Source organism: Oncorhynchus gorbuscha, linkage group LG09 (assembly GCF_021184085.1).
Source record: "Oncorhynchus gorbuscha isolate QuinsamMale2020 ecotype Even-year linkage group LG09, OgorEven_v1.0, whole genome shotgun sequence".
Lineage (NCBI taxonomy): Eukaryota > Metazoa > Chordata > Actinopteri > Salmoniformes > Salmonidae > Oncorhynchus > Oncorhynchus gorbuscha.
Window position 1 is genome coordinate 32,648,545 of NC_060181.1, and position 21,755 is coordinate 32,670,299.

The 21,755-nt window shown below is 43.5% G+C and overlaps 3 protein-coding genes across 3 annotated transcripts in view; all 3 read right to left on the minus strand.

Annotated features, from left to right (window-relative positions):
* Positions 1–525: 525 nt before the first annotated feature.
* Positions 526–3,719, minus strand: LOC124042772 (nuclear transport factor 2-like). The gene is made up of 5 exons (XM_046360877.1): positions 3,581–3,719; positions 2,899–3,019; positions 1,815–1,886; positions 1,606–1,704; positions 526–870 (listed from the first exon to the last, which is right to left on the minus strand). The coding sequence occupies exons 2-5, from the start codon at positions 2,995–2,997 to the stop codon at positions 754–756; spliced, it is 387 nt and encodes a 128-aa protein (XP_046216833.1). The 5' UTR covers positions 2,998–3,019; positions 3,581–3,719; the 3' UTR covers positions 526–753.
* Positions 3,720–4,067: 348 nt separating this feature from the next.
* LOC124042773 (biogenesis of lysosome-related organelles complex 1 subunit 4-like) lies at positions 4,068–12,529 on the minus strand. Its single transcript, XM_046360878.1, has 5 exons — positions 12,162–12,529; positions 11,935–12,006; positions 11,007–11,108; positions 10,720–10,854; positions 4,068–4,985 (listed from the first exon to the last, which is right to left on the minus strand). Exons 1-5 carry the CDS (start codon positions 12,453–12,455, stop codon positions 4,890–4,892), a joined length of 699 nt encoding a protein of 232 aa, XP_046216834.1. The 5' UTR covers positions 12,456–12,529; the 3' UTR covers positions 4,068–4,889.
* A 210-nt stretch (positions 12,530–12,739) lies between these two features.
* LOC124043410 (partitioning defective 6 homolog gamma-like) overlaps positions 12,740–21,755 on the minus strand; it is a 37,735-nt gene continuing 28,719 nt past the window's right edge. The window contains exon 3 of the mRNA XM_046361991.1: positions 12,740–15,708. Coding sequence (XP_046217947.1) covers positions 14,681–15,708 — 1,028 coding nt within the window. The 3' untranslated portion in view covers positions 12,740–14,680. The remainder of the gene's footprint in view (positions 15,709–21,755) is intronic.

Genomic DNA, 21,755 nt, shown 5'->3' on the forward strand with positions numbered 1-21,755 from the left:
TGAACATGTGCCTCCTGGATCAGCATTAAACCACTATGAGAAAGCAGCCATTTTTTAGTCTGTACCTGGCTGGAGACTTCCCTATGGGAAAATCTCAATTGCACAAGCCTCACGTCCGCTTTCCCCGTCTTCCCATTAGAGGTCAGAAGGAACTCTGGCTTTCTCATCCAATGGGTTTTGAGGAGACAAGGACACAAGGAGTATGCAGTTGAGCAAGTCCCTAGTTTAGCCTGCATCTGCAATGGCACTCTTTTATAGGGAATAGGGTGCCATTTTGGATGCATTAGCTCTGGTCAAATTTACACTATACACAAAGTATACAGGGAATAAGGTGCCATTTCAGATATGCAATTTATTGTTCACAGAATGGTAGCATTATGCCAAAAGCATCACTAAGAGGATCATCCATTCCCGTTAGAAACATCAACATTATGGTCCTAATAACAAGGCATGTATGGATGAAATGTTGGCCAATATTGGGAACTAATAAGGAGTTTGAATAACAATAAGGCAAATTGTACCAAACGCATTTGGGAATGAATTTATTCTGATGTGTTCCTGTGCATCATTCACCACCGCTGTAACAGTTTGCAGTGAACTGCCCAGAACAGTCTTAAAATTGGTTAACATGAGTTTATTGAAGACAAAAGAATCTGACAAGCATTCTCTAACAAAACACATACATGTAAAGTTGAAATGTAATATAAAAAGCTAACTCTCTCTGTGGAATGTACGTGATCCTTCCATTTCCTCCTACGCTCCAAAGTTATGTAGTGCCAATCTGAACATGTCGTTGGTGCAGATCCATTTGTTGTCCACGTTCTTCAGCAGGAAAGTTTGTTGAAATCCCATCACCTGGTCCGTGTCAGCCTTTTAAAGAAAAGAGAACAGATGATCATCATCCTCTATAAATAGTTCACTCAACTACATTACATACAGTAGAAATTAGCCATAATAGGCCCCATCGATTTGATTACTTTCAAGTTTATTATAGTTAAAAGGGATATTTTGGGAATATAGCAATGAGGCCCTTTATTTCCCCAGAGTCAGATTAACTTGTGGATACCATTTTTATCTTTCTGCTAGCAGATACCAGACTTCCAGTCATTTTACTAACGCTAGTTAGCAACTTCATAGTGCACAGACAAAAATGGTATCCAAGAATTCATCTGACTCTACGGAAGTAAATTGCCTCATTGCCAAATTCCCAAAGTATCCCTTTAAACTCAAGCGTCTTCAGGTGCTATTGAAATTAAAACAGGAGCAGCTCCTTCCATGAAAAGCTCCCACAATTCAATGTGCACCGTTTCAGCCCCAGCGTGCAGATAGCAATACCCAGTGGAACAGGTGCCACTGTGCTAGCTTAGCAGCTTCATTACTTCCCTCAACTTGCAAACTACTTCATTTGAACTACGACGGCCCTCTGCCTCGCAAAAACAGTTAACACACGTGACCGCCAACTCTAAAACGTATACCCCAGTTGTGTCACGGAAAAGGATGCAAAAATCACTGGGGCCATCTCAAGCTGTGGGTGAGATTCTGGTATGAACTCTGTTACGCCAGCAAGTCACTGGACGTGCGTCCACTACTTTTGAAACAACCTACCTTGAGCTGTCCCATCACCATGCTCATCACACAGCTGTCTGGTGTGGGCTGGTGGTCCTGTGCGGTGATGCTGTGCTGGATCGACTGGAACGGTAAACTCTGCAGTAAGGGAGACAATAAAGGTCTATATGTCTGTACCATGTGAAATAATTAAGTTATGCATTATAATTAATTTGATGATGTGAAGCTTAAATGAAGATGTCACTTACAGTGATCTTCTCCATAATGGCTTTGTGCCCCTGGAAACCAACTCCTTCCCATGTTAAACATGACGCATCAGTCTGGAAACACGCACAGTCATTTATTAAGACAGTGAGCTCTCACTGAACTCATCAGTTACACACTGAACATGAGCAGGTGTGTATCCATTAGTTTTGCAACAGAAACCATTTAGCATTTACTCTAGGAACCGAACCTACCTACATTTGTCCAATAGAAACTCTTGTTTTCGTTGCAAAACATTTTCTGTTTGGAAGAAATGGTTACTATTGGAAAACGTTTACAACGGAATCTGACTAATGAATACACCCCAGGCGTCCACCTCAAAAGTATTTTCATGAGTCCTTGTGTCCTCTTCATCCATGCCACTTTATCAAAGCCGTTTGAAGGATAGACCTTGATCATCTCTCAGTTCCATTACATTACACAAGAGTCATTGGACGAAGTAGTCTTCTATACGGGGGAATTTTGTTAAGATTCCAGACGCTTAATCTGAACATTAAAACGCATCGCTTGCAGTACAGTTTCGCAAGCATAAGTACCGTATCATTTTCAAAAAACTAAAATGTACACCTTGATAGGGTTATCTCCATGTTACTGTGCTTGTTTACAGAAAATAGACAGATGACAAGAGGTGACCACCTGTGCTACCTAGCATGCCACAAACACCTGTGTGTAAATGTAGTAGAACTGTAGTTGTATGGATCTGCGAGAAAAAAAAAATGCTACAGTAAGTGTATCTTTTTTATTTGAAGGATGCTCTCTTGATTAAATATAAGGGCCCTATGTTCATATGTTTCAAAAAATGTATCACAGGCGATGATTGACATTTCTAGACATTAAAACGGCATCGGATAGTAGTTCACATGAGCCAGTCGTGGGCGAAGATAATGGCTGAAAACTGTAGGGAGAAAGCTGAATGGCTTCTAGAGTTTAAGAGCTCTTTGGAGAAGAGTCCAAGGGGAGGAGCCAAAGAATAGAGACTTGAGATTCACCCAAAGGTTTCCAGATGACAAAGTTGGTCCATGAAAAACCATTGAACATCTCTAAATGTGTTGAAATTAAAATACTCACATAGAGGTCAGCAAGTTTGGTTCTATCAGAATCAAACTGTTGGTAATAATGTTGCACAAAGCCTGCACCTATCTGCTCCCACACCGGTTTGCTTGCCATGGTTCAAAGTGCAGGTTGGAATCTGGAGAGGAAAACGCGCCATGAGTAGGAGGTAGCCAGCAGCACATCCTTTATTATTATTATTTATCCCTGATATACCTGGTGATGAGCACACCCCACGTGTTTCAGAATCACTCTGAATTATTGGAATTAGAATCAATCAATGGAAGTTAGGCACTTATCAAGAGAACATCAGCACGATAATGGCTTCCTATATCTTGAAAATATATATGAAAAGCGCATTGGACCAGTAACCAAAAGGTTGCTGGTTCAAATCCCCGAGCCGACTGGGTGAATAATCTGTCGATGTGCCCCTTGAGCAAGGCACTTAACCCTAATGGCACATATACGTATCTCTGGATAAAAGCGTCTGCTAAATTACTAAAACGGAAACGCTAGCTACTTAGCTAGCAAGTTAACGTAGCTAAATAGCTAGCTTGCTAAACTCATTTAAAGTCAGTACATCATTCCACTCAGAAAATGACAGATAAACTTTCACTTTGCTTTGCAATGAATAATTTCCCTTTATAAGGTAAACGCGATTAATCCTTAATGGTTGTTTAAAACTTAATATGAAACTTACCTTAATATGCAACTAGCTAGCAATCCAGTGTGGATGCACGCCTTTCCCGCTTCATCCGGAATACAGGTTGTGTTGTCATATACTGGACTAAACGACCAATAGTGTTTGCGCCTTGGTTCGATTGACGGGTACCTAAGAGCGTGAATGCCCCCCGAAAGGGCGTTTTACTTCAGTGCAACCAACCTTGGTAGTCAATTATTTTCAGCCCATTGATAATAAAATGTATATCAATATTAAATTAGTTGTGTTCAATATTATGTCAGTAAATGTGGACAATTGTGAGTTAATGGATATGACAATGTATACTTTTGAAAAACAATAATTTGAAATTATTTTTCAAAGATTTTTGGAGCCAAGAAAGGTAAAGTGACAAAATTGTGCTTTATGTTACATCTAGCATCTAGTATAACTATTACCTCTTATATATTTTGATATCTGTAGTAACACTCAATAACATCTTTCCAGATGAGGGTTTACTGAAAGTCAATCAAGAAGAAAGAAACCACTTTATTTGTATTTATTTGGTATGATGATCATTAGTGACAAAAGTAAAAAATAATATACAATTATCACAAAAGAGTATGTTAAACAAATAAATGTTGCTTGGTGCAGTGTGGAGAATTACAAATAGCCAATTCCACTCCAGCATTAGGCCATATAAACAGGAAACAATAGCATTCTAAAAGATGTCTACAGACAGAATGTCACTGAAACTACCATATCATGTTAATGTTTAGCCAAGCTTGAACATCATATACTCCAAATCATACTGTTGGTGAGAGTACAAGTGTGATGATTAATATAATTTTTCTGACAGCAATTCAATTCAACATGTGACCACAAGATCAGAAAAGGGGAAACACTTGGAGGAACTTGAAAAACTGTCTTAAAAAATAAGTATTTAGATCAATAACATAATTTTCCTATTTCACGTGTCCAATAAGAGTCGGATTTCTTCAGCATCTTCACAGCCACTTGTGAGAGAGAAGGAGACAGAGCCAACACTATATTGCTAGTTGAAATTGTTGCACCTCAGATCCTCCAGTCCAGAGCACATTATAATTATTGTCCCGATAGTCAGGTCCAGAGCCATATCCATCTCAATCTATGGCTCTGGTCCAATTCAGACAGCCATGAAGACTGAAGTCCCCTGGCCTAGAGAAGGAGTTAGGCTGACCATTGCATGTGTGATGTGTGGGAGCTGCAGGCCTTTTTCAAGTTACCTTCTAAATGGCACCCTTGTAGACAAGAGCCCTGTGGGACCTGGTCAATACTATAAAAGGAATAGGGTGTAATTTTAGACAAACTTTCAGTGTCCTGGGTGTTGGGTGAAATAATCATCTGTTTTGAACACTGGGGGAAGCTCCTGATCATGCTGCTGATGCCTTCTGGGGCTGGCTGGTTTCTGCAGAGATAAATAATATGGTTCATAATTTATATCAACTGAGAGCAATGTATAGGCCAGGAGACCTAACATTTAATACAAAAAAAACATTACTAAAGCAATTAAAAAGTTATAAAATAAATCATGAATAGCAGATGATAATAGGGAGATATGAACCAGTATCTGTGTGTTAGAGACCTCTGAACCAGAGCCTTCTGGGCATTACAAACTCACATTCACAAGCTCTGCAAGCATTATAATGTCAAAATACGTTCGTTGATCACCGTGGTAGAGCATGGCGCTTGTAACGCCAGGGTAGTGGGTTCGATTCCCGGGACCACCCATACGTAGAATGTATGCACACATGACTGTAAGTCGCTTTGGATAAAAGCGTCTGCTAAATGGCATATATTATTATATTATATATGGAGATTAGCTGAGCAACCAATTCCATTTACTAAAGTTACGGCCGGTATTTTTTTTAAATGACAAGCAATCGAAAAAAAATGCCTCTTCTGAACCTTCAAATCAAATTGTATTTGTCACGTGCGACGATAACAACAGGTGTAGACCTTAGTGAAATGCTTACTTACAGGCCCTAACCAATAATGCAATTTTTAAGTAAAAAAATAAGCATTAGGTGAACAATAGATAAGTAAAGAAATAAAAAACGTAAAAAGACAAATTAACAGTAGCTAGGCCATGTACAGTAGTGGGGCTATATACAGTAGCGAGGCTATATACAGGCACCGGTTAGTCGGGCTAATAGAGGCAATACGCTCATATAGGTATAGTTAAAGTGACTATGCATATATGAAAAACAGAGTAGCAACAGTGTAAAAGAGAAATTGGCGGGTGGAGGGTGGTGGGACACAATGCAGATAGTCCGGGGTATCCAATGTGCTCAGCAAAAAATGAAAACGTCACTTTTTCAGGACCCTGTCTTTCAAAGATATTCTATAAAAATCCAAATAACTTCACAGATCTTAATTGAAAATTGTTTAAACACTGTTTCCCAAGCTTGTTCAATGAACCATAAACAATTAATGAACATGCACCTGTGGAATGGACGTTAAGACACTGACAGCTTACAGACGGTAGGCAATTAAGGTCACAGTTATGAAAATTAAGGACACTAAAGAGGCCTTTCAGCTGACTCTGAAAAACACCAAAAGAAAGATTCCCAGGGTCCCTGCTCATCTTTGTGAACGTGCCTTAGGCATGCTGCAAGGAGGCACGAGGACTGCAGATGTGGCCAGGGCAATAAATTGCAATGTCTGTACTGTGAGACGCCTAAGACAGCTCTACAGGGAGACAAGACAGACAGCTGATCGTCCTCACAGTGGCAGACCACGTGTAACAACACCTGCACAGGATCGGTACGTTCGAACATCACACTTGCGGGACAGGTACAGGATGGCAACAACAACTACCCGAGTTACACCAGGAACACGCAATCCCTCCATCAGTTCTCAGACTGTCCGCAATAGGCTGAGAGAGGCAGACTGAGGGCTTGTAGGCCTGTTGTCAGGCAGGTCTTGCCCAGACATCACCGGCAACAACGACGCCTATGGGCACAAACCCACCGTAGGTGGACCAGACATGACTGTAAAAAAAGCTCTCCACTGATGAGTCGCGGTTTTGTCTCACCAGGGGTAATGATTGGATTCGCGTTTATTGTTAAAGGAATGAGTGTTACACCGAGGCCTGTACTCTGGAGCAGGATCGATTTGGAGGTGGAGGGTCCGTCATGGTCTGGGGCGGTGTGTCACACCATCATCGGACTGAGCTTGTTGTCATTGCAGGCAATCTCAACGCTTTGCGTTACAGGGCAGACATCCTCCTCCCTCATGTGGTACCCTTCCTGCAGGCACATCCTGACATGACCCTCCAGCATGACAATGCCACCAGCCATACTGCTCGTTCTGTGAATGATTTCCTGCAGGACAGGAATGTCAGTGTTCTGCCATGGCCAGCGAAGAGCCCGGATCTCAATCTCATTGAGCACGTCTGGGACCTGTTGGATTGGAGGGTGAGGGCTAGGGCCATTCCCTCCAGAAATGTCACTGAACTTGCAGGTGCCTTGGTGGAAGAGTGGGGTAACATCTCACAGCAAGAACTGGCAAATCTGGTGCAGTCCATGAGGAGGAGATGCACTGCAGTACTTAATGCAGCTGGTGGCCTCACCAGATACTGACTGTTACTTTTGATTTTAACCCCCCCCCCTTTGTTCAGGGACACATTATTCAATTTATGTTAGTCACATGTCTGTGGAACTTGTTCAGTTTATGTCTCAGTTTTTGAATCTTGTTATGTTCATACAAATATTTACACATTAAGTGTGATGAAAATAAACGCAGTGAGAGGAAGTTTATTTTTTTGCTGAGTTTATGTATATGAGTGTATAGTTAAAGTGACTATGCATAGATGATAAACAGAGAGTAGCAGCAGCGTAAAAAGGGGGTGGGGGGGGGTGGACAATGCAAATAGTCCGGGTAGCCATTTCATTACCAGTTCAGGAGTCTTATGGCTCGGGGGTAAAAGCTGTTGAGAAGCCTTTTGGTCCTAAATTTGGCGCTCCGGTACCACTTGCCATGTGGTAGCAGAGAGAACAGTCTATGACTGGGGGGGCTGGGGTCTTTGACAATATTTAGGGCCTTCCTCTGACACCACCTGGTGTAGAGGTCCTGGATGGCAGGCAGTTTAGCCCCAGTGATGTACTGGGCCGTACGCACTACCCTCTGTAGTGCCTTGTGGTCGGAGGCCGAAAAGTTGCCGTACCAGGCACTGATGCAACCAATCAGGATGCTCTCGATGTTGCAGCTTGCCAAATCTTTTTTAGTGTCCTGAGGTGGAATAGGCCTTGTCGTGCCCTCATCACGACTGTCTTGGTGTGTTTGGACCATTCTAGTTTGTTGGTGATGTGAACACTAAGGAACTTGAAGCTCTCAACCTGCTCTACTACAGCCCCGTCGATGAGAATGGGGGCGTGCTCGGTCCTCCTTTTCCTTTAGTCCACAATCATCTCCTTTGTCTTGATTACGTTGAGGGATATTATTCTGGCACCACACGGCCAGGTCTCTGACCTCTTCCATATAGGTTGTCTCGTCGTTGATCAGGCCTACCACGGTTGTGTCATCTGTTGTGTCAATTGATTTAATGACGGTGTTGGAGTCGTGCCTGGCCACGCATTCGTAGGTGAACAGGGAGTACAGGAGGGGACTGAGCACGCACCCCTGAAGGGCTACAGTGTTGAGGATCAGCATGGCTGATGCGTTGCTACCTACCCTCACCACCTGGGGGTGGCCCGTCAGGAAGTCCAGGATCCAGTTGCAGAGGGAGGTGTTTAGTCCCAGAATCCTTAGCTTAGTGATGAGCTTTAAGGGCACTATGGTGTTGAACGCTGAGCTGTAGTCAATGAATAGCATTCTCACGTAGGTGTTTCTTTTGTTCAGGTGGGAAAGGGCAGTGTGGGGTGCAATAGAGATTGCATCATCTGTGGATCTGTTTGGGTGGTATGCAATTTGGAGTGGGTCTAGGGTTTCTGGGATAATGGTGTTAATGTGAGCCATTACCAGCCTTTCAAAGCACTTCATGACTACGGACATGAAGGCAGATTACCTTAGTATATTTGGGCACAGGGAATATGGTGGTCTGCTTGAAACATGTTGGTATTACAGACTCAATCAGGAACATATTGAAAATATCAGTGAAGACACCTGCCAGTTGGTCAGCACATGCGCGGAGCACACTGGTAATCCGTCTGGCCCCCCGGCCTTGTGAATGTTGACCTGTGTAAAGGTTTTACTAACATCGGCTACGGAGAGCGTGATCACACAGTCGTCCAGAACAGCTAATGCTCTCATGCATGCCTCAGTGTTGCTTGCCTCGAAGTGAGCATAGAAGTGATTTAGCTCGTCTGGTAAGCTCGTGTCACTGGGCAGCTCGCGGCTGTGCTTCCCTTTGTGGTATGGAATAGTTTGCAGGCCCTGCCACACAAGACGAGTGTCGGAGCCGGGGTAGTACGATTCAATCTTAATCCTGTATTGGCGCTTTGCCTGTGTGATGGTTTGTCGGAGGGCATAGCAGGATTTCTTATAAGCTTCCAGGAGTCCCGCACCCTGAAAGCGGAGGCTCTACCCTTTAGCTCAGTGCGAATGTTGCCTGCAATCCATGGTTTCTGGTTGGGGTATGTACGTAGTCACTGTGGGGACGACGTCCTTGATGCACTTATTGATAAAGCCAGTGACTGATGTGGTGTACTCCTCAATGCCATCGGCAGAATCCCGGAACATAATCCAGTCTTTGCTAGCAAAACAGTCCTGCAGTTTAGCATCTGCTTCATCTGACCACTTTTTTATAGACCGAGTCACTGGTGCTTCCTGTTTTATTTTGTGCTTGTAAGCAGGAATCAGGAGGATATAATTGTGGTCAGATTTGCCAAATGGAGGGTGAGGGAGAGCTTTGTATGCGTCTCTGTGTGTGGAGTACAGGTGATCTAGATTTGTTTCCCTTCTGGTTGCGCATTTAACATGCTGATAGAAATTAGGTAAAGCTGATTTATGTTTCCCTGCATTAAAGTCCCCGGGCCACTAGGCGCACCGCCTCTGGGTGAGTGGTTTCCTGTTTGCTTATTTCATTATATAGCTGACTGAGTGCAGTCTTAGTGCCAGTATCCGTCGGTGGTGGTAAATAAACAGCCACGACAAATATAGATAAACTCTCTTGGCAAATAGTGTGGTCTACAGCTCATCATGAGATACTCTTCTTCAGGCGAGCAAAATCTAGAGACTTCCTTAGATATCGTTCACCAGCTGGTGTTTACAAATATGCACGGACTTCCCCCCCTCATCTTAGTGTGCTGTTCTATCTAGCTGGTGCAGCGTATATCCCGCAAGCTGAATATCCATTCAGCCACGATTCGGTGAAAAATTAGTTTTTGATGTCCCGTTGGTAGGATATTCGTGATCGTACCTTGTCTAATTTATTGTCCAATGATTGTACGTTGGAAAGTAATACTGACGGTAAAGGCAGTCGGCGGATCCTTACAAGGCACCCCGCTCTGTGTCCTCTGTACCCGCGTCTCCTTCTCTTGCCAATGACGGGGATTTGGCCTTGTCGGGTGTCTGAAGTACATCCTGTGCGTCCTGCTTGTTGAAGAAAATCTTAATTTACTCAAGTTACAGCAGGTTGAGCTGTTGTATATTTCCAACCTGTGTGTGGCAGTAATGAGTGGTTGGATGTGCCCGAATAGGCATTTTTTCAGTTGCTTGTACATTTTTATTTAGACCTTTTCTTGGATGTACATACCTGCGGTATGGAGCAAATTAAAATAGTAGTTGCTCAGCGAAACTCAATTTTTGGTGATCAACAAATATATTTTGACATAACACTTGCAGAGCTGGTAAATGAGAGTTTGAATCTGAGCTTTCTGGGCGTTAGAGAGGTCTATAACACACAGATACTGGTTCAGGGGCAAAGGAGGTTGGTAGCACCTTAATTTGGGAGGACGGGTTCGTGATAATGGCTGGAACGGAATAGTGGAATGGTATCAAATACAAGGTTTCCATGTGTTTGATGCCATTCCATTCACTCCGTTTCAGACATTATTATGAGCCGCCCTCCCCTCAGCAGCCTCCTGTGTTCAGGGGAGATGGTGATTAAGTATAGGAATACAGATTTCACACTTCAAATAGAAAATGCCTTAATTGTTGACCGAGATGCAGATTGATTGGTTGGTTGATTAAATCCTCACATTTAGAAAGCCTGGGACATTCATGGTGCGGAACATCTTTCTGAAGGCGCCCGGCAGGGTTCCTTGTTCCCTCTCTGCCTGAGTGACCTGTTCCTCCATGACATTCACGTTGGCACCTACAATCTTCACAAATGCCTAGACACAACACCAGGGAATAGAGTCAGATACAGTACTACCATATCAGTGTCCCAAACATAGTACATAGGGTGCCATTTGGCACACAGATCATGTCATGTCAATGAAAACATCCTGGTCATTATCAATTACATGAATTAAATCACACTTACATCCAACTTGTCAATCTTTCTGTATATTTGTCTCATCTCTTCTGATTTTCTATGCATTCGAGGTAAGTTCTCGTTGACAATCTGTGATGTGTCGTTGCGGATCTATAACCAGAGGAAGAAAAGTTATTAATTTCTCACCCACTTTCACAGACGAGGACATGAACAGCACATACAGAGTTAGGCAAAAATGACCCAATACAATTACGAAATACCATAAAGATAAATGTGTCAAAATAAACTACAAAATACTTGTAATTTGAAATGCATTTAATTCAAATGCATATATTTTGTATTTTAAAATACAGACATACATTTGCAAGTAGCTGGCCTGAACAGCAACAACATTTCCAGTAAAGGTTACAGAAACATTCAATACATTTTAATTGGTCACATACACATGGTTTGTTGTTATTGCAAGTGTAGCGAAATGCCTGTAACTTTTTACTTGCTATAACTGTGATATGATGTTATTTATCTCCCTTAGTTGAACGCACTGACTAAGTCACTCTGGATAAGAGTGTCTGCTCAATTATAAAGGTAAATATGAAAATGAACTGCAAAGCACACTGGATACTATTGGCTCATTAGAATAATAATCAGCATGCTTTGCAATTGTACATTTTTATATATACAATTATATTTCGTTCATTTAGCAGATGCTCTTATCACACCATAGTGCCGTCAGACACCAATGCAGGGTGAGAAGGAGCCACACAATTGTGAACCGCTATATTTAAAAAATGGATACCTAGAAAAGTATTATTGTATTTTGAAAATACAAATTACAGCTCTCGAAAGCATCTTCTTAAAAAATCCATTGGCATGTAGTTCAGCCCAGTGTAATACAAATTACAAAATGCACAGAATTAATTGAAATGCATATTTCAAATACATTTAACAGAAATACTGCACATCTCTTAACACGTACCATGTCAAGCATTCCTACAAATTCATCCACCCTAGTCAGCATTTCCTCCAGGCTTTTCTCCAAACACAGGATCTGGGGTATGGAAAGGACATGGTTATAACCACAGTCAAGTGACATTTAACTTGGTTCACGCGTATCCAGTTATAGCTAGCATGTTGTTATATTGCACCTCAGCATAGATAAGATGCTGTATTTCACCGCGATCGGAAAGGTTGATCAATTCTAACCTCATCTCCAGCAGTAGCTCTGATGTAAGAGGAGTAACTGTGAGCAGTGTGTCTCAGGATCTCATCCTCCTGGTTGTGGTCTGGGTCGGGCTCCGCGGAGTTGAAGCTCGCACTCTGCGAGACTGCTGCGCCGAAGCTGGGGCTTTGCGACACGGTGCCACTGCTTAGGGCCTCGCTCAACATGGATAAACTGCTCGCACTCTGCGACACGAAGCCACTGTCCCGACTCACCTCGGCACTGGACTCCTCCAGCGGGGAGAGAAAACCTACCCTATTTTCCATCCTAGGCTCCATCTCTGCCCAGTTTCCTGATGTCGCTTTCTGCTAGTGTTATGATAGTCAGATGATTAAATCACGTAGTTGAAACTGTGGATGGCGGCTTACAAGGGTCAAGTAGAACTACGCGGAAAGGCGCAATTTTAAAATCAGGGCCGTTTCTCCCTCAAATTGAACGCTGAACTCAGTCTGATAACTCAAAATCTCAATTAGAAACATTTAATCACACAGGAAACATTCATTTTCTTTCTATATCAGTCAACTGCAACAATGTTCTACAATATGAATAATAGGAAAGCAAGTGCAGTTAAAACCTTTATTTCCAAAAATTCTCTCCCAAAAAATGTAAAAACAGTAAGAAAATAATATGAATACAATATTCACAATACATTTCAAATTAATTGCATAAAAGGTTTGAATTTCAATTGTGGGAATTAGTTGGAAGTTATACTTACAGTTTACTACATTGAAAGAAGCAACTAGGCCTACTAAATAATGATTGAGCAATTACAGATCAAGCCTTAATATCCATTCAACTATTGTTTACATTTGAGTGCTCAGTACATATCTGGGCTAAAATGAATTTTTTTAAAGGCACCAAGTGTTTTACAAACCTTTTCTCCAATGTATGTGTGGAGAATGTATTGAAATATCGGTATATCATAACATAGAATAAAAACAGTCCAGTTTACATGATATGCAGAAATATTCCCAATCATAATTATCCTCGTACCATTATACCTAATGGAATCACTTGTTCATAGGTCATTGTTTTCCCTTGTAAAAATCTATTATAAAATCCTTATGTACATTAAAAAGATAGTAAAAAAACAAGACATTCCAGAAAAAAATCTAGACGTTTCTGTAATAAATATAAAACCTGTAATATTTCTTAGGTGTGAATATGTGGGCCCACACTGAGTCGATGGTACTACCAGGAGGGGGCAGTGACCAATACATTATAGCACTACTCAACAGGGTTAAACTGACTGTCCACAGTGAAGAAATGCAGGGAATAACCTCAATATGGTCAGAACACCACATTGTCAAGGTAACCGGAGCAGCCTTTTGGTGAGAGGAAAAGGAAAGAGCAACAAAAATGACATGTTTGTGAACCAAAATAGGGTTATAATCCTATGTTAAACCTGGGAGTACTAACATGGAGATTTAAAGAGTTGCAACAACAAGACTGTTTAACAACGAAAGATGTGCAAACCTTGACAGCTTAAAATCTTTGAACTACAATGTGAATAATGGTGAGAAGAATCCCATACAAATATCAAACCACAGATGGATGGTTTAGTGTCCCACATAATCCATATACTTCAAAGTTGACCATATCATGGATGGATGGATAGATTGCGCTTGAAAACAAAAGTACCACAGGATCCTAATATGGATCTCAATGTGTGTGCCCAATAGTGTAGGAAAGTGAATGAGTGAGGTTAAGCAGATGCAAATTCAGGTGTTATCATCTTCACACTCCAGCAGTCCTGCCTGTTGTAACAGGGTTCACATCCCCCTCCCTGTTGTAACAGGGTTCACATCCCCCTGCCTGCTGTAACTAACAGGGCTCACAGCTGAGCCGAGGTGTTTTGAGTAAACAGTAAAGATAAGAGTATTATTTCCAAAGAGCACGTTGCATTCCTGGAGTCCATTTTAGGAGATTCACAAACAGGACTGGTGGAGAAGAGGAAACAGGATATAGACTAGGCCCATATTCAGCGTAGGAAGTATTCATTGATAGCGGTTTAAAACATACCGGGTATAAATGACTGCTGGTAATGGAAGTAAGAGTTTTAGTACATGTGACGATCCAACACTTCTCATTAAAGCTTAGAATCATTTATTGGAATAGATACAGATGATTGATGAGAATCTCCAGTTAAAATACAGAGAGAGAATCAGTACAGACAGGCAGCATTTTACAGACATATAATTGTTCTTAAAAACAAAAGCTCAGGGTTGGTCCCAAAATGATGGCGGTTCAGATTAAAAGTGGTCACTAAAGAATAGCAGGTGAATCCCATCAAGACATTTACAAGACATAGAAAACGTTCAAACAAACAATACAGAATAAACTCTCCTTGTTTCCTGGATTATTGGTCTTAGAAAAACTGTAACAAAATTAGTAGAAGGTTTGAGGAACAACGTTCATTCTCATGGTGGATATACTGGACAGGGGATGCTCCAGCTCACATCCAAGTGTGTGTGTCTGCGTTATAAAAGTGAAGGTGTGTGTATTATAGGGTGATGACGGTGCCGTCCTCTTCCACCCCTCCCCGGGGCAGTGCCAGGCTGTGTCGAGGGTCCGTCCTCATGGTGCTGAGGATTTTGTGCAGGCTGCAGTTGCTCTCCCGGAGGGCTGGGTTGCTGTTGTGGTGCTGGGAATTGTGGTGCTGGAGGGTGTGGGGCTGGTACTGGGGGTTCTGGAGGTTCAGGTCCCTGTGCAACATGTGGGAGAGGCCATTGAGGCTGGGCTGGGAGTGGAAGGAGGCGGTGGAAACCACAGAGAGAGGTCGGGTAGGGGGGCTGGGGTGTTCCACGGGTGCCGGGGGAGGGGCTTGGGTGTGGGAGCGTGATGTTGATGCCACAGACACCACTGATGTGTTGGAGCGCCGCGACGGCCGCTTCAGGCTGCTCTCGATGACGATGTCTGACTCCTCGTCGCTTTCCAGCTCGTCGGCGTAGCCGTGGGCACCGGTCACCATGGCTGTGGTGGACAGGCTGGGGTAGCCAGTGGAACCGCTGCTGTCTGATGACTGACCGGAGCTGCCGGAGATCCGGCTGGCTCGCACCACGTTGTTCCGCTGGTTCACTGGCTTCACTGTGACAATGAGGTTGTGGCTGTTGGCAATCATCATGTCAGTCACCTGGTCCAGTGTCTTCCCAGTAACCTCGATGCCGTTGACCTCCAGGACCTCGTCGTTAACAGCTAGCAGGCCTGTGCTCTCAGCCAGGCCGCCAGGCACCATGCGGGAGATGAAGATCCCAGGAACCTTCTCCAGGCCATGGGGCGTCACCCGTACGCTGGTCCCGTCCCGGATGTAGAACCCCAGGGGTTTGTCGGAGCCGTGACGGTAGAGACGAACGCGGCGGTGGGACTCCGGCAAGATGTCCACATCAATGATGGAGGAGACTGGCCGGAAGTCCTGCGGCATTCCGATGCGGATGTGAGGTCGCTTCCTGTTGACGTCGTTCCTCAGCGCCACCACAGCCTTCTTCTTCCGGGTCAGAGAGTGGGTCCCGTAGCTGCTGTAGTCGACCTCCTCTGAAACACATAACATGAGAAATAGAACTGGTTAGAACCTTTTCTGAAACACAGAACAGAACTGCTAAAAACTGACACACAGAACAGGAGAAACAGAACTGCTTAGAATCTCCTCTTAAAAACACAGAAAATATAGAACCCATTAAGACCTCCCCTGGAAGACAGGAGAAAACTGCTCAGAACCTTGTCTGAAACACTGAACAGAACGGCTTAGCTCTCAGGAACACTACATTTAACTGGAAGCATATGAGCCTCAAATGGTGAGCAGATGTTGCCTTTGAAAGAACACATCATACATAAGATTTTATTTGCAGCAAGACATTTATGCAGCTCTCATTACCATACACATAAACAGGCCTTAGTTCAAACTCCTCTAACTCTACCCCTGGGTAAAACAAGTTTACCAGTCCCACTCTAAAGAAACACCCACACAAGGAGTTGAGTACAATGGGAAGTTTCTCATTAAAACCCTTCAGTTTGTTTACGGTGAAATCCTTTCCTTCCACTCCAGAACAAAGATTTAACTGGGCTGAGCTTGTAGCTGAACCTGTTGCACTCTGCGCAATAGAGAAAGCCTGATTGGTGCTAGTCTGGTGTGGCTCTGTAGTCAGTGGGGTGGAACACAGAGCCATAGGAGGAACAATTGTAAACAAACCAAACACCAGGATGTGATTACAGCTGGAATACCAAATCATTCTGATCTTCAGTTGTACACAACACAGTCTGCAAGCAAGTGTGATAATGCGAAATTATTTTTTTTTACAAATAAACATGTATTTAAACCAACCCAATATGTCAAGGCTGTATACCGGGGTATTTGTTTTTTCAATACCGTCAAAACTATTTGAAGTTTTTCAATACATGTGAATATTTATAGATGCTTTTTAAGTTAATACCTGCAGTCAACTTGTGCAATACATTCAGAGCTCATTTCACCCGTCACATTGTCTTACATTAGGAAGTTTACAATAGTTCAAGAACAGTTGCGCCAGTCACCTGTTTGTTTGTAAATAGCACAACGGGAGAAAGTGTGCGCTGTTGCGCAGCGCACGAGGTGACGAATTTACACTTGTAAGCAATTCACTACTTAAGGTTTGGTATGAGACATCTTATAAATGACCTTCTGACATGTTGGAGCAGTCAAAGAGCTCTGGATGAGCTGCCATATTTTCCTTGTACTTCCTACTAGCATTTTTTCCACCTTCAGAAAAGCATGCATCACAACTTTGTTCATTTGCACAATCTCTCATTCACTTTAGCTTTTAAAATGTCCACACCCACCGAAAATTACATTTGGTTAGTTATAAGCTATGCTTCCATTTAGTTTGTTCGTTTTCGCTCGTTAGCATATAGCTAATAATGTGATTTCGCTATTACTTGTACTACATTTTGTTAGCATTCTGGTAATATAGGGCCAATGTTTTTTGCTGTGGCGTTTTAGCGCCCCCTGTGGGCTAAAACGGTAATACCAGAAATCCCAGTATGGCAGGAAAACTGTATGACTGTATGAAAATCTGAATACCGCCCAAGCCGAAATAGGTCACCACTTTTCTCAGACCATGCATTCACAAAGACAGGAAGAGACAAAGAGAGAGATGGATACAGTATGATAGTGAGAGGACTGCTCAGGCATAATAAACTCATCCTGCGACCTTCCTCTCAGGACATGTCTGTTGTGTGTTGAGCCACAGCCAGGGATGAAGTTTGTCTGTACAGTGTGAAGCACCGTGCTACAGGAACAAGAGGTCCTACTAGGGGGAATGGGACGACACACACACTTGCCACTTCCATGGCACAATGGGCCACGAGTCATTACTGGGGTGGACACCTGCCTGGGAACTCGGTGTATGGGTGTGTGTGAGCGTGTAACAATATAGCATATGGATGTGGGATAACCATATAGTCACATGGTATGGATGTGTTCCATCTGCTGGAAAAGTGTGCCACTTCCTTTGCTAAAGTATTTTTTGGGGTCAATTCTCTGTGCTAATAGTTTCAGTGGGAATGTGTAGCAGCACCGCAGTGGGAGTGTTTTATGCACTACTGTACTGAACCATAACTCCCATGCAGACTTGACTAATGACTTTCCCCACTAATGAAGGAATCTAATGACAGGACACAACACACCATTTTTAATAAGGCTGTTCTGAAAGCAAACTGCTGCACTCCTTGCTACAGATACAGATGGCCACAGCTATCGAAGGTACAGAACCACAGAAGCCAGTCTGGCCAGCTCTAATGTTGATTCTCACATAGAACCCACACTGCCAGCCCCAGCCCTGCACAACCAGTCAGAGAGAGACTGACAAATACCTGTAGACACCGGTTCCTGTTTCACTGCTGCTTTCAACGGTTGTATTTATGAATGCTTCCCAAAGCTTCTGAATATCAAAGTATGGAGCAGAAGTTATTCTTAGTTGTGGATGGAGGTAGCAGGGAGCTTGATCATTTAGATTGAAGCCAGACAGGACTTTATTATGGGGAGGAATGTATGCCACAAGTGCAAGTCTGCTGATGGGAAACACATTGAGGCTGCACTGAGCCAACTCATTACCATGGTGGACTGGTCTACCAACATGTCCCTTCCGTCCCAAAATTATTGGCACACCTCACCCCTGGGCAGGCCTGTGACCCAGGCATACCTCATGCGACACGCTCTGATGGATCTACATTCCCCCGGTAAGGAAACCCCTTGACCCAGACCGCCCCAGGATCCAATATTCCTAAAAAGAGAGACCTATTCCTAATAACAAGAGAAGTTGGCAGCAGATCTATTGGGACCCGAGTCCTGGCACTAGAACCAGGATTTATCGGAGGACCTTATTCTGTCAGCTTGCCTCCTGGTTGGCTGGCCCCACAACCAGCCGGCTGGAGTTTCCATCCCAGGACTTCATGCCGTGGTAGAGGCCAGTTTGGACCAGACAACACCTGACCAGACCAGGGACTGCCTGTTGTGCCAAGAGTGGATCAAAACAGAATTCTTTCCCCTTGACTAGGCCCAGTACTGTCTGACTGGCATGGAGAGAGACCGGCAGAGGATGCTGGGCTTGTGGTCTCAGTCTGTGTTTCATCTGCCCAACGTGCCCAGTCACGCAGGCTGCCGTAACAACTCCTGACAAGAATAATCCCGCTGCACTGAGGCATGATGGGAAAGAAAACGTGAACTCATTGATCAAAAGGCTCGCCGGTCGTTACCAGACATCAGAACTAACCGACTCCCAATGACCTTTCCGAACTAACAGAACGTTGAGGGTCAAGAAAGAGTTTGTGAACATTCTCAGAAACACACGAGAGAGAGAGCGAGAGAAGAAAAGGGTGGCGTCACACCAAGTTCCAGGACAGATGAACAGACTGCTGACTAGAATGGAAAGACAATTCATTCAAACCCAAATACTTGGAAGGGTAAGATGGAAGGAGAATTAGCCCAGTAATGTGAGAGCTGCAGCCCTGTTGGATGAAATCGAATGATCAGAGCATGATGTGGCTTCTAGAGCGTCGGGGTCAAAGGAATTTAGAAAAAGTCTGAATTCTTCTAGAGTCAATTAACTTCAGCTCGATGTTGACTGATGCACCACAAAACATGTAATAATGGTACTAATGCTGAGTGAAGAGAACGCAGCTGAATAGTTGGGCATGGAACTGAAAACAATGACATGAACATCTTCCTCATGAGAACTAGTCTGAAAACAAACTGGGAGGCATCTGAATTGGCATCCCCATAGGCACTGGTTAAAAGTAGTGAACTACGTAGGGAATAGGGTGCCATTTCAGATGGAGTCACAGTGAATGAAGTGCTAAGGTACAACAACAAAAAAGAACAGCCTCAATGAACCGTGCGATGCTGGCCAGTCACCTGACGTGGCTCTCCCATCCCAGTACAGGTCAGGGTTTAGGGGTGAAAAGTAAAGGGCCTACATTCCTCCGTGTGTAAGAGGGCCGAGAAGGCCCTCCACCCACGGTCCGGTCAGACTGCAGGCTGGCTCTGTGGAGTTTCACCAGTCAGGAATGTGGCGCCTGATGGATATGGAGATATCTCTGGACAGGTTTAACTTAACTCCGTGTCTGTAGCTACTCTAGCTACTTTAGCCTTGACTGTCTGTCAACTAGTCCTAATCCTCCATCCTCTCTATAGGGTGGGCTGAATCCAAAATGGCACCCTATTCCCTACATTTCTCTCCTCTTGTTAACTGGACCTGTGAAAAAGAGCCTCCTTTCAAGTCCTACTGGGTTTTTACTAAGTCCAATAAAAGCAGGAATCTAAAGAGTTATGATCAGTCATTAGGCCTCCCCATGTGCTTTGATCTCAAACATCTTGTAGCAAGTTTAGTACTGAATGTATGTTTTCACCAGCAAGGTGAATGTAGCCTACTGGGCAGCACAGAGCACAATGACAAACATCTTGTAGTAAGTTTAGTACTGAATGCATGTTTTCACCAGCAAGGTGAATGTAGCCTACTGGGCAGCACAGAGCACAATGACAAACATCTTGTAGTAAGTTTAGTACTGAATGCATGTTTTCACCAGCAAGGTGAATGTAGCCTACTGGGCAGCACAGAGCACAATGACAAACAGCAAGTAGAAAACAGTCTCCATTTGAGCCACTATTTTTAAGCCAGTTTTTTTTCCAGTTCGAATCTAAGGAACAGTGCTTATTGTGTGATGCAGTGTTGTTGACATGTGATAACAAAGACTGGTACAGACTAGTACAGATGACACAAAGACTGGTTTATAAATGGGAACATTCTACACCTCTGACAAACCAATCATTAGCCTGGCTTTACAGAGCATTAATAAACACCAAACACAAGCTTTACAGAGCATTAACACCAAACACTAGCTTTACAGAGCATTAACACCAAACACTAGCTTTACAGAGCATTAACACCAAACACTAGCTTTACAGAGCATTAACACCAAACACTAGCTTTACAGAGCATTAACACCAAACACTAGCTTTACAGAGCATTAACACCAAACACTAGCTTTACAGAGCATTAACATCAAACACTAGCTTTACAGAGCATTAACACCAAACACTAGCTTTACAGAGCATTAACACCAAACACTAGCTTTACAGAACATTAATAAGAAACACCTTTGCTGCAACATAAATCACATGTTGATTAGTTCTGTTGCGTAATCTGTTTAGTAATTAGTCTGACGTAAGATTAATGATCTGAGCTGGGGGTTAGTTGGTATTTGTGATAGATAACAACATGTGGCATGTCACACCTACATTATGCAAAAGTTACGATGCAGAGATTTTTGGGATTCAGCACCTCTGTTCCCCAGGTATACTGTAGTCCTCTAGGATGTCCTCTGCTCACCAGGTATACTGTAGTCCTCTGCTCACCAGGTATACTGTAGTCCTCTAGGATGTCCTCTGCTCACCAGGTATACTGTAGTCCTCTAGGATGTCCTCTGCTCACCAGGTATACTGTAGTCCTCTGCTCACCAGGTATACTGTAGTCCTCTGCTCACCAGGTATACTGTAGTCCTCTGCTCACCAGGTATACTGTAGTCCTCTAGGATGTCCTCTGCTCACCAGGTATACTGTAGTCCTCTAGGATGTCCTCTGCTCACCAGGTATACTGTAGTCCTCTGCTCACCAGGTATACTGTAGTCCTCTAGGATGTCCTCTGCTCACCAGGTATACTGTAGTCCTCTGCTCACCAGGTATACTGTAGTCCTCTGCCTCTGCTCACCAGGTATACTGTAGTCCTCTAGGATGTCCTCTGCTCACCAGGTATACTGTAGTCCCTCTGCTCACCAGGTATACTGTAGTCCTCTGCTCACCAGGTATACTGTAGTCCTCTGCTCACCAGGTATACTGTAGTCCTCTAGGATGTCCTCTGCTCACCAGGTATACTGTAGTCCTCTGCTCACCAGGTATGTCCTCTGCTCACCAGGTATACTGTAGTCCTCTGCTCACCAGGTATACTGTAGTCCTCTAGGATGTCCTCTGCTCACCAGGTATACTGTAGTCCTCTGCTCACCAGGTATACTGTAGTCCTCTAGGATGTCCTCTGCTCACCAGGTATACTGTA

What these genes read in the sequence shown, in the direction of transcription:
- LOC124042772 (XM_046360877.1), bottom strand. Translation starts at nt 2,997, where the DNA reads ATGGCAAGCAAACCGGTGTGGGAGCAGATAGGTGCAGGCTTTGTGCAA. An exon ending in CCAAACTTGCTGACCTCTAT is followed by an intron (nt 1,887 to 2,898) that starts GTGAGTATTTTA and finishes GCGTGTTTCCAG; the next exon opens with ACTGATGCGTCATGTTTAAC. An exon ending in TGGTGATGGGACAGCTCAAG is followed by an intron (nt 871 to 1,605) that starts GTAGGTTGTTTC and finishes TTTCTTTAAAAG; the next exon opens with GCTGACACGGACCAGGTGAT.
- LOC124042773 (XM_046360878.1), bottom strand. Translation starts at nt 12,455, where the DNA reads ATGGAGCCTAGGATGGAAAATAGGGTAGGTTTTCTCTCCCCGCTGGAG. An exon ending in GAGCTACTGCTGGAGATGAG is followed by an intron (nt 12,007 to 12,161) that starts GTTAGAATTGAT and finishes TCCATACCCCAG; the next exon opens with ATCCTGTGTTTGGAGAAAAG. An exon ending in TTGTAGGAATGCTTGACATG is followed by an intron (nt 11,109 to 11,934) that starts GTACGTGTTAAG and finishes CTCTGGTTATAG; the next exon opens with ATCCGCAACGACACATCACA.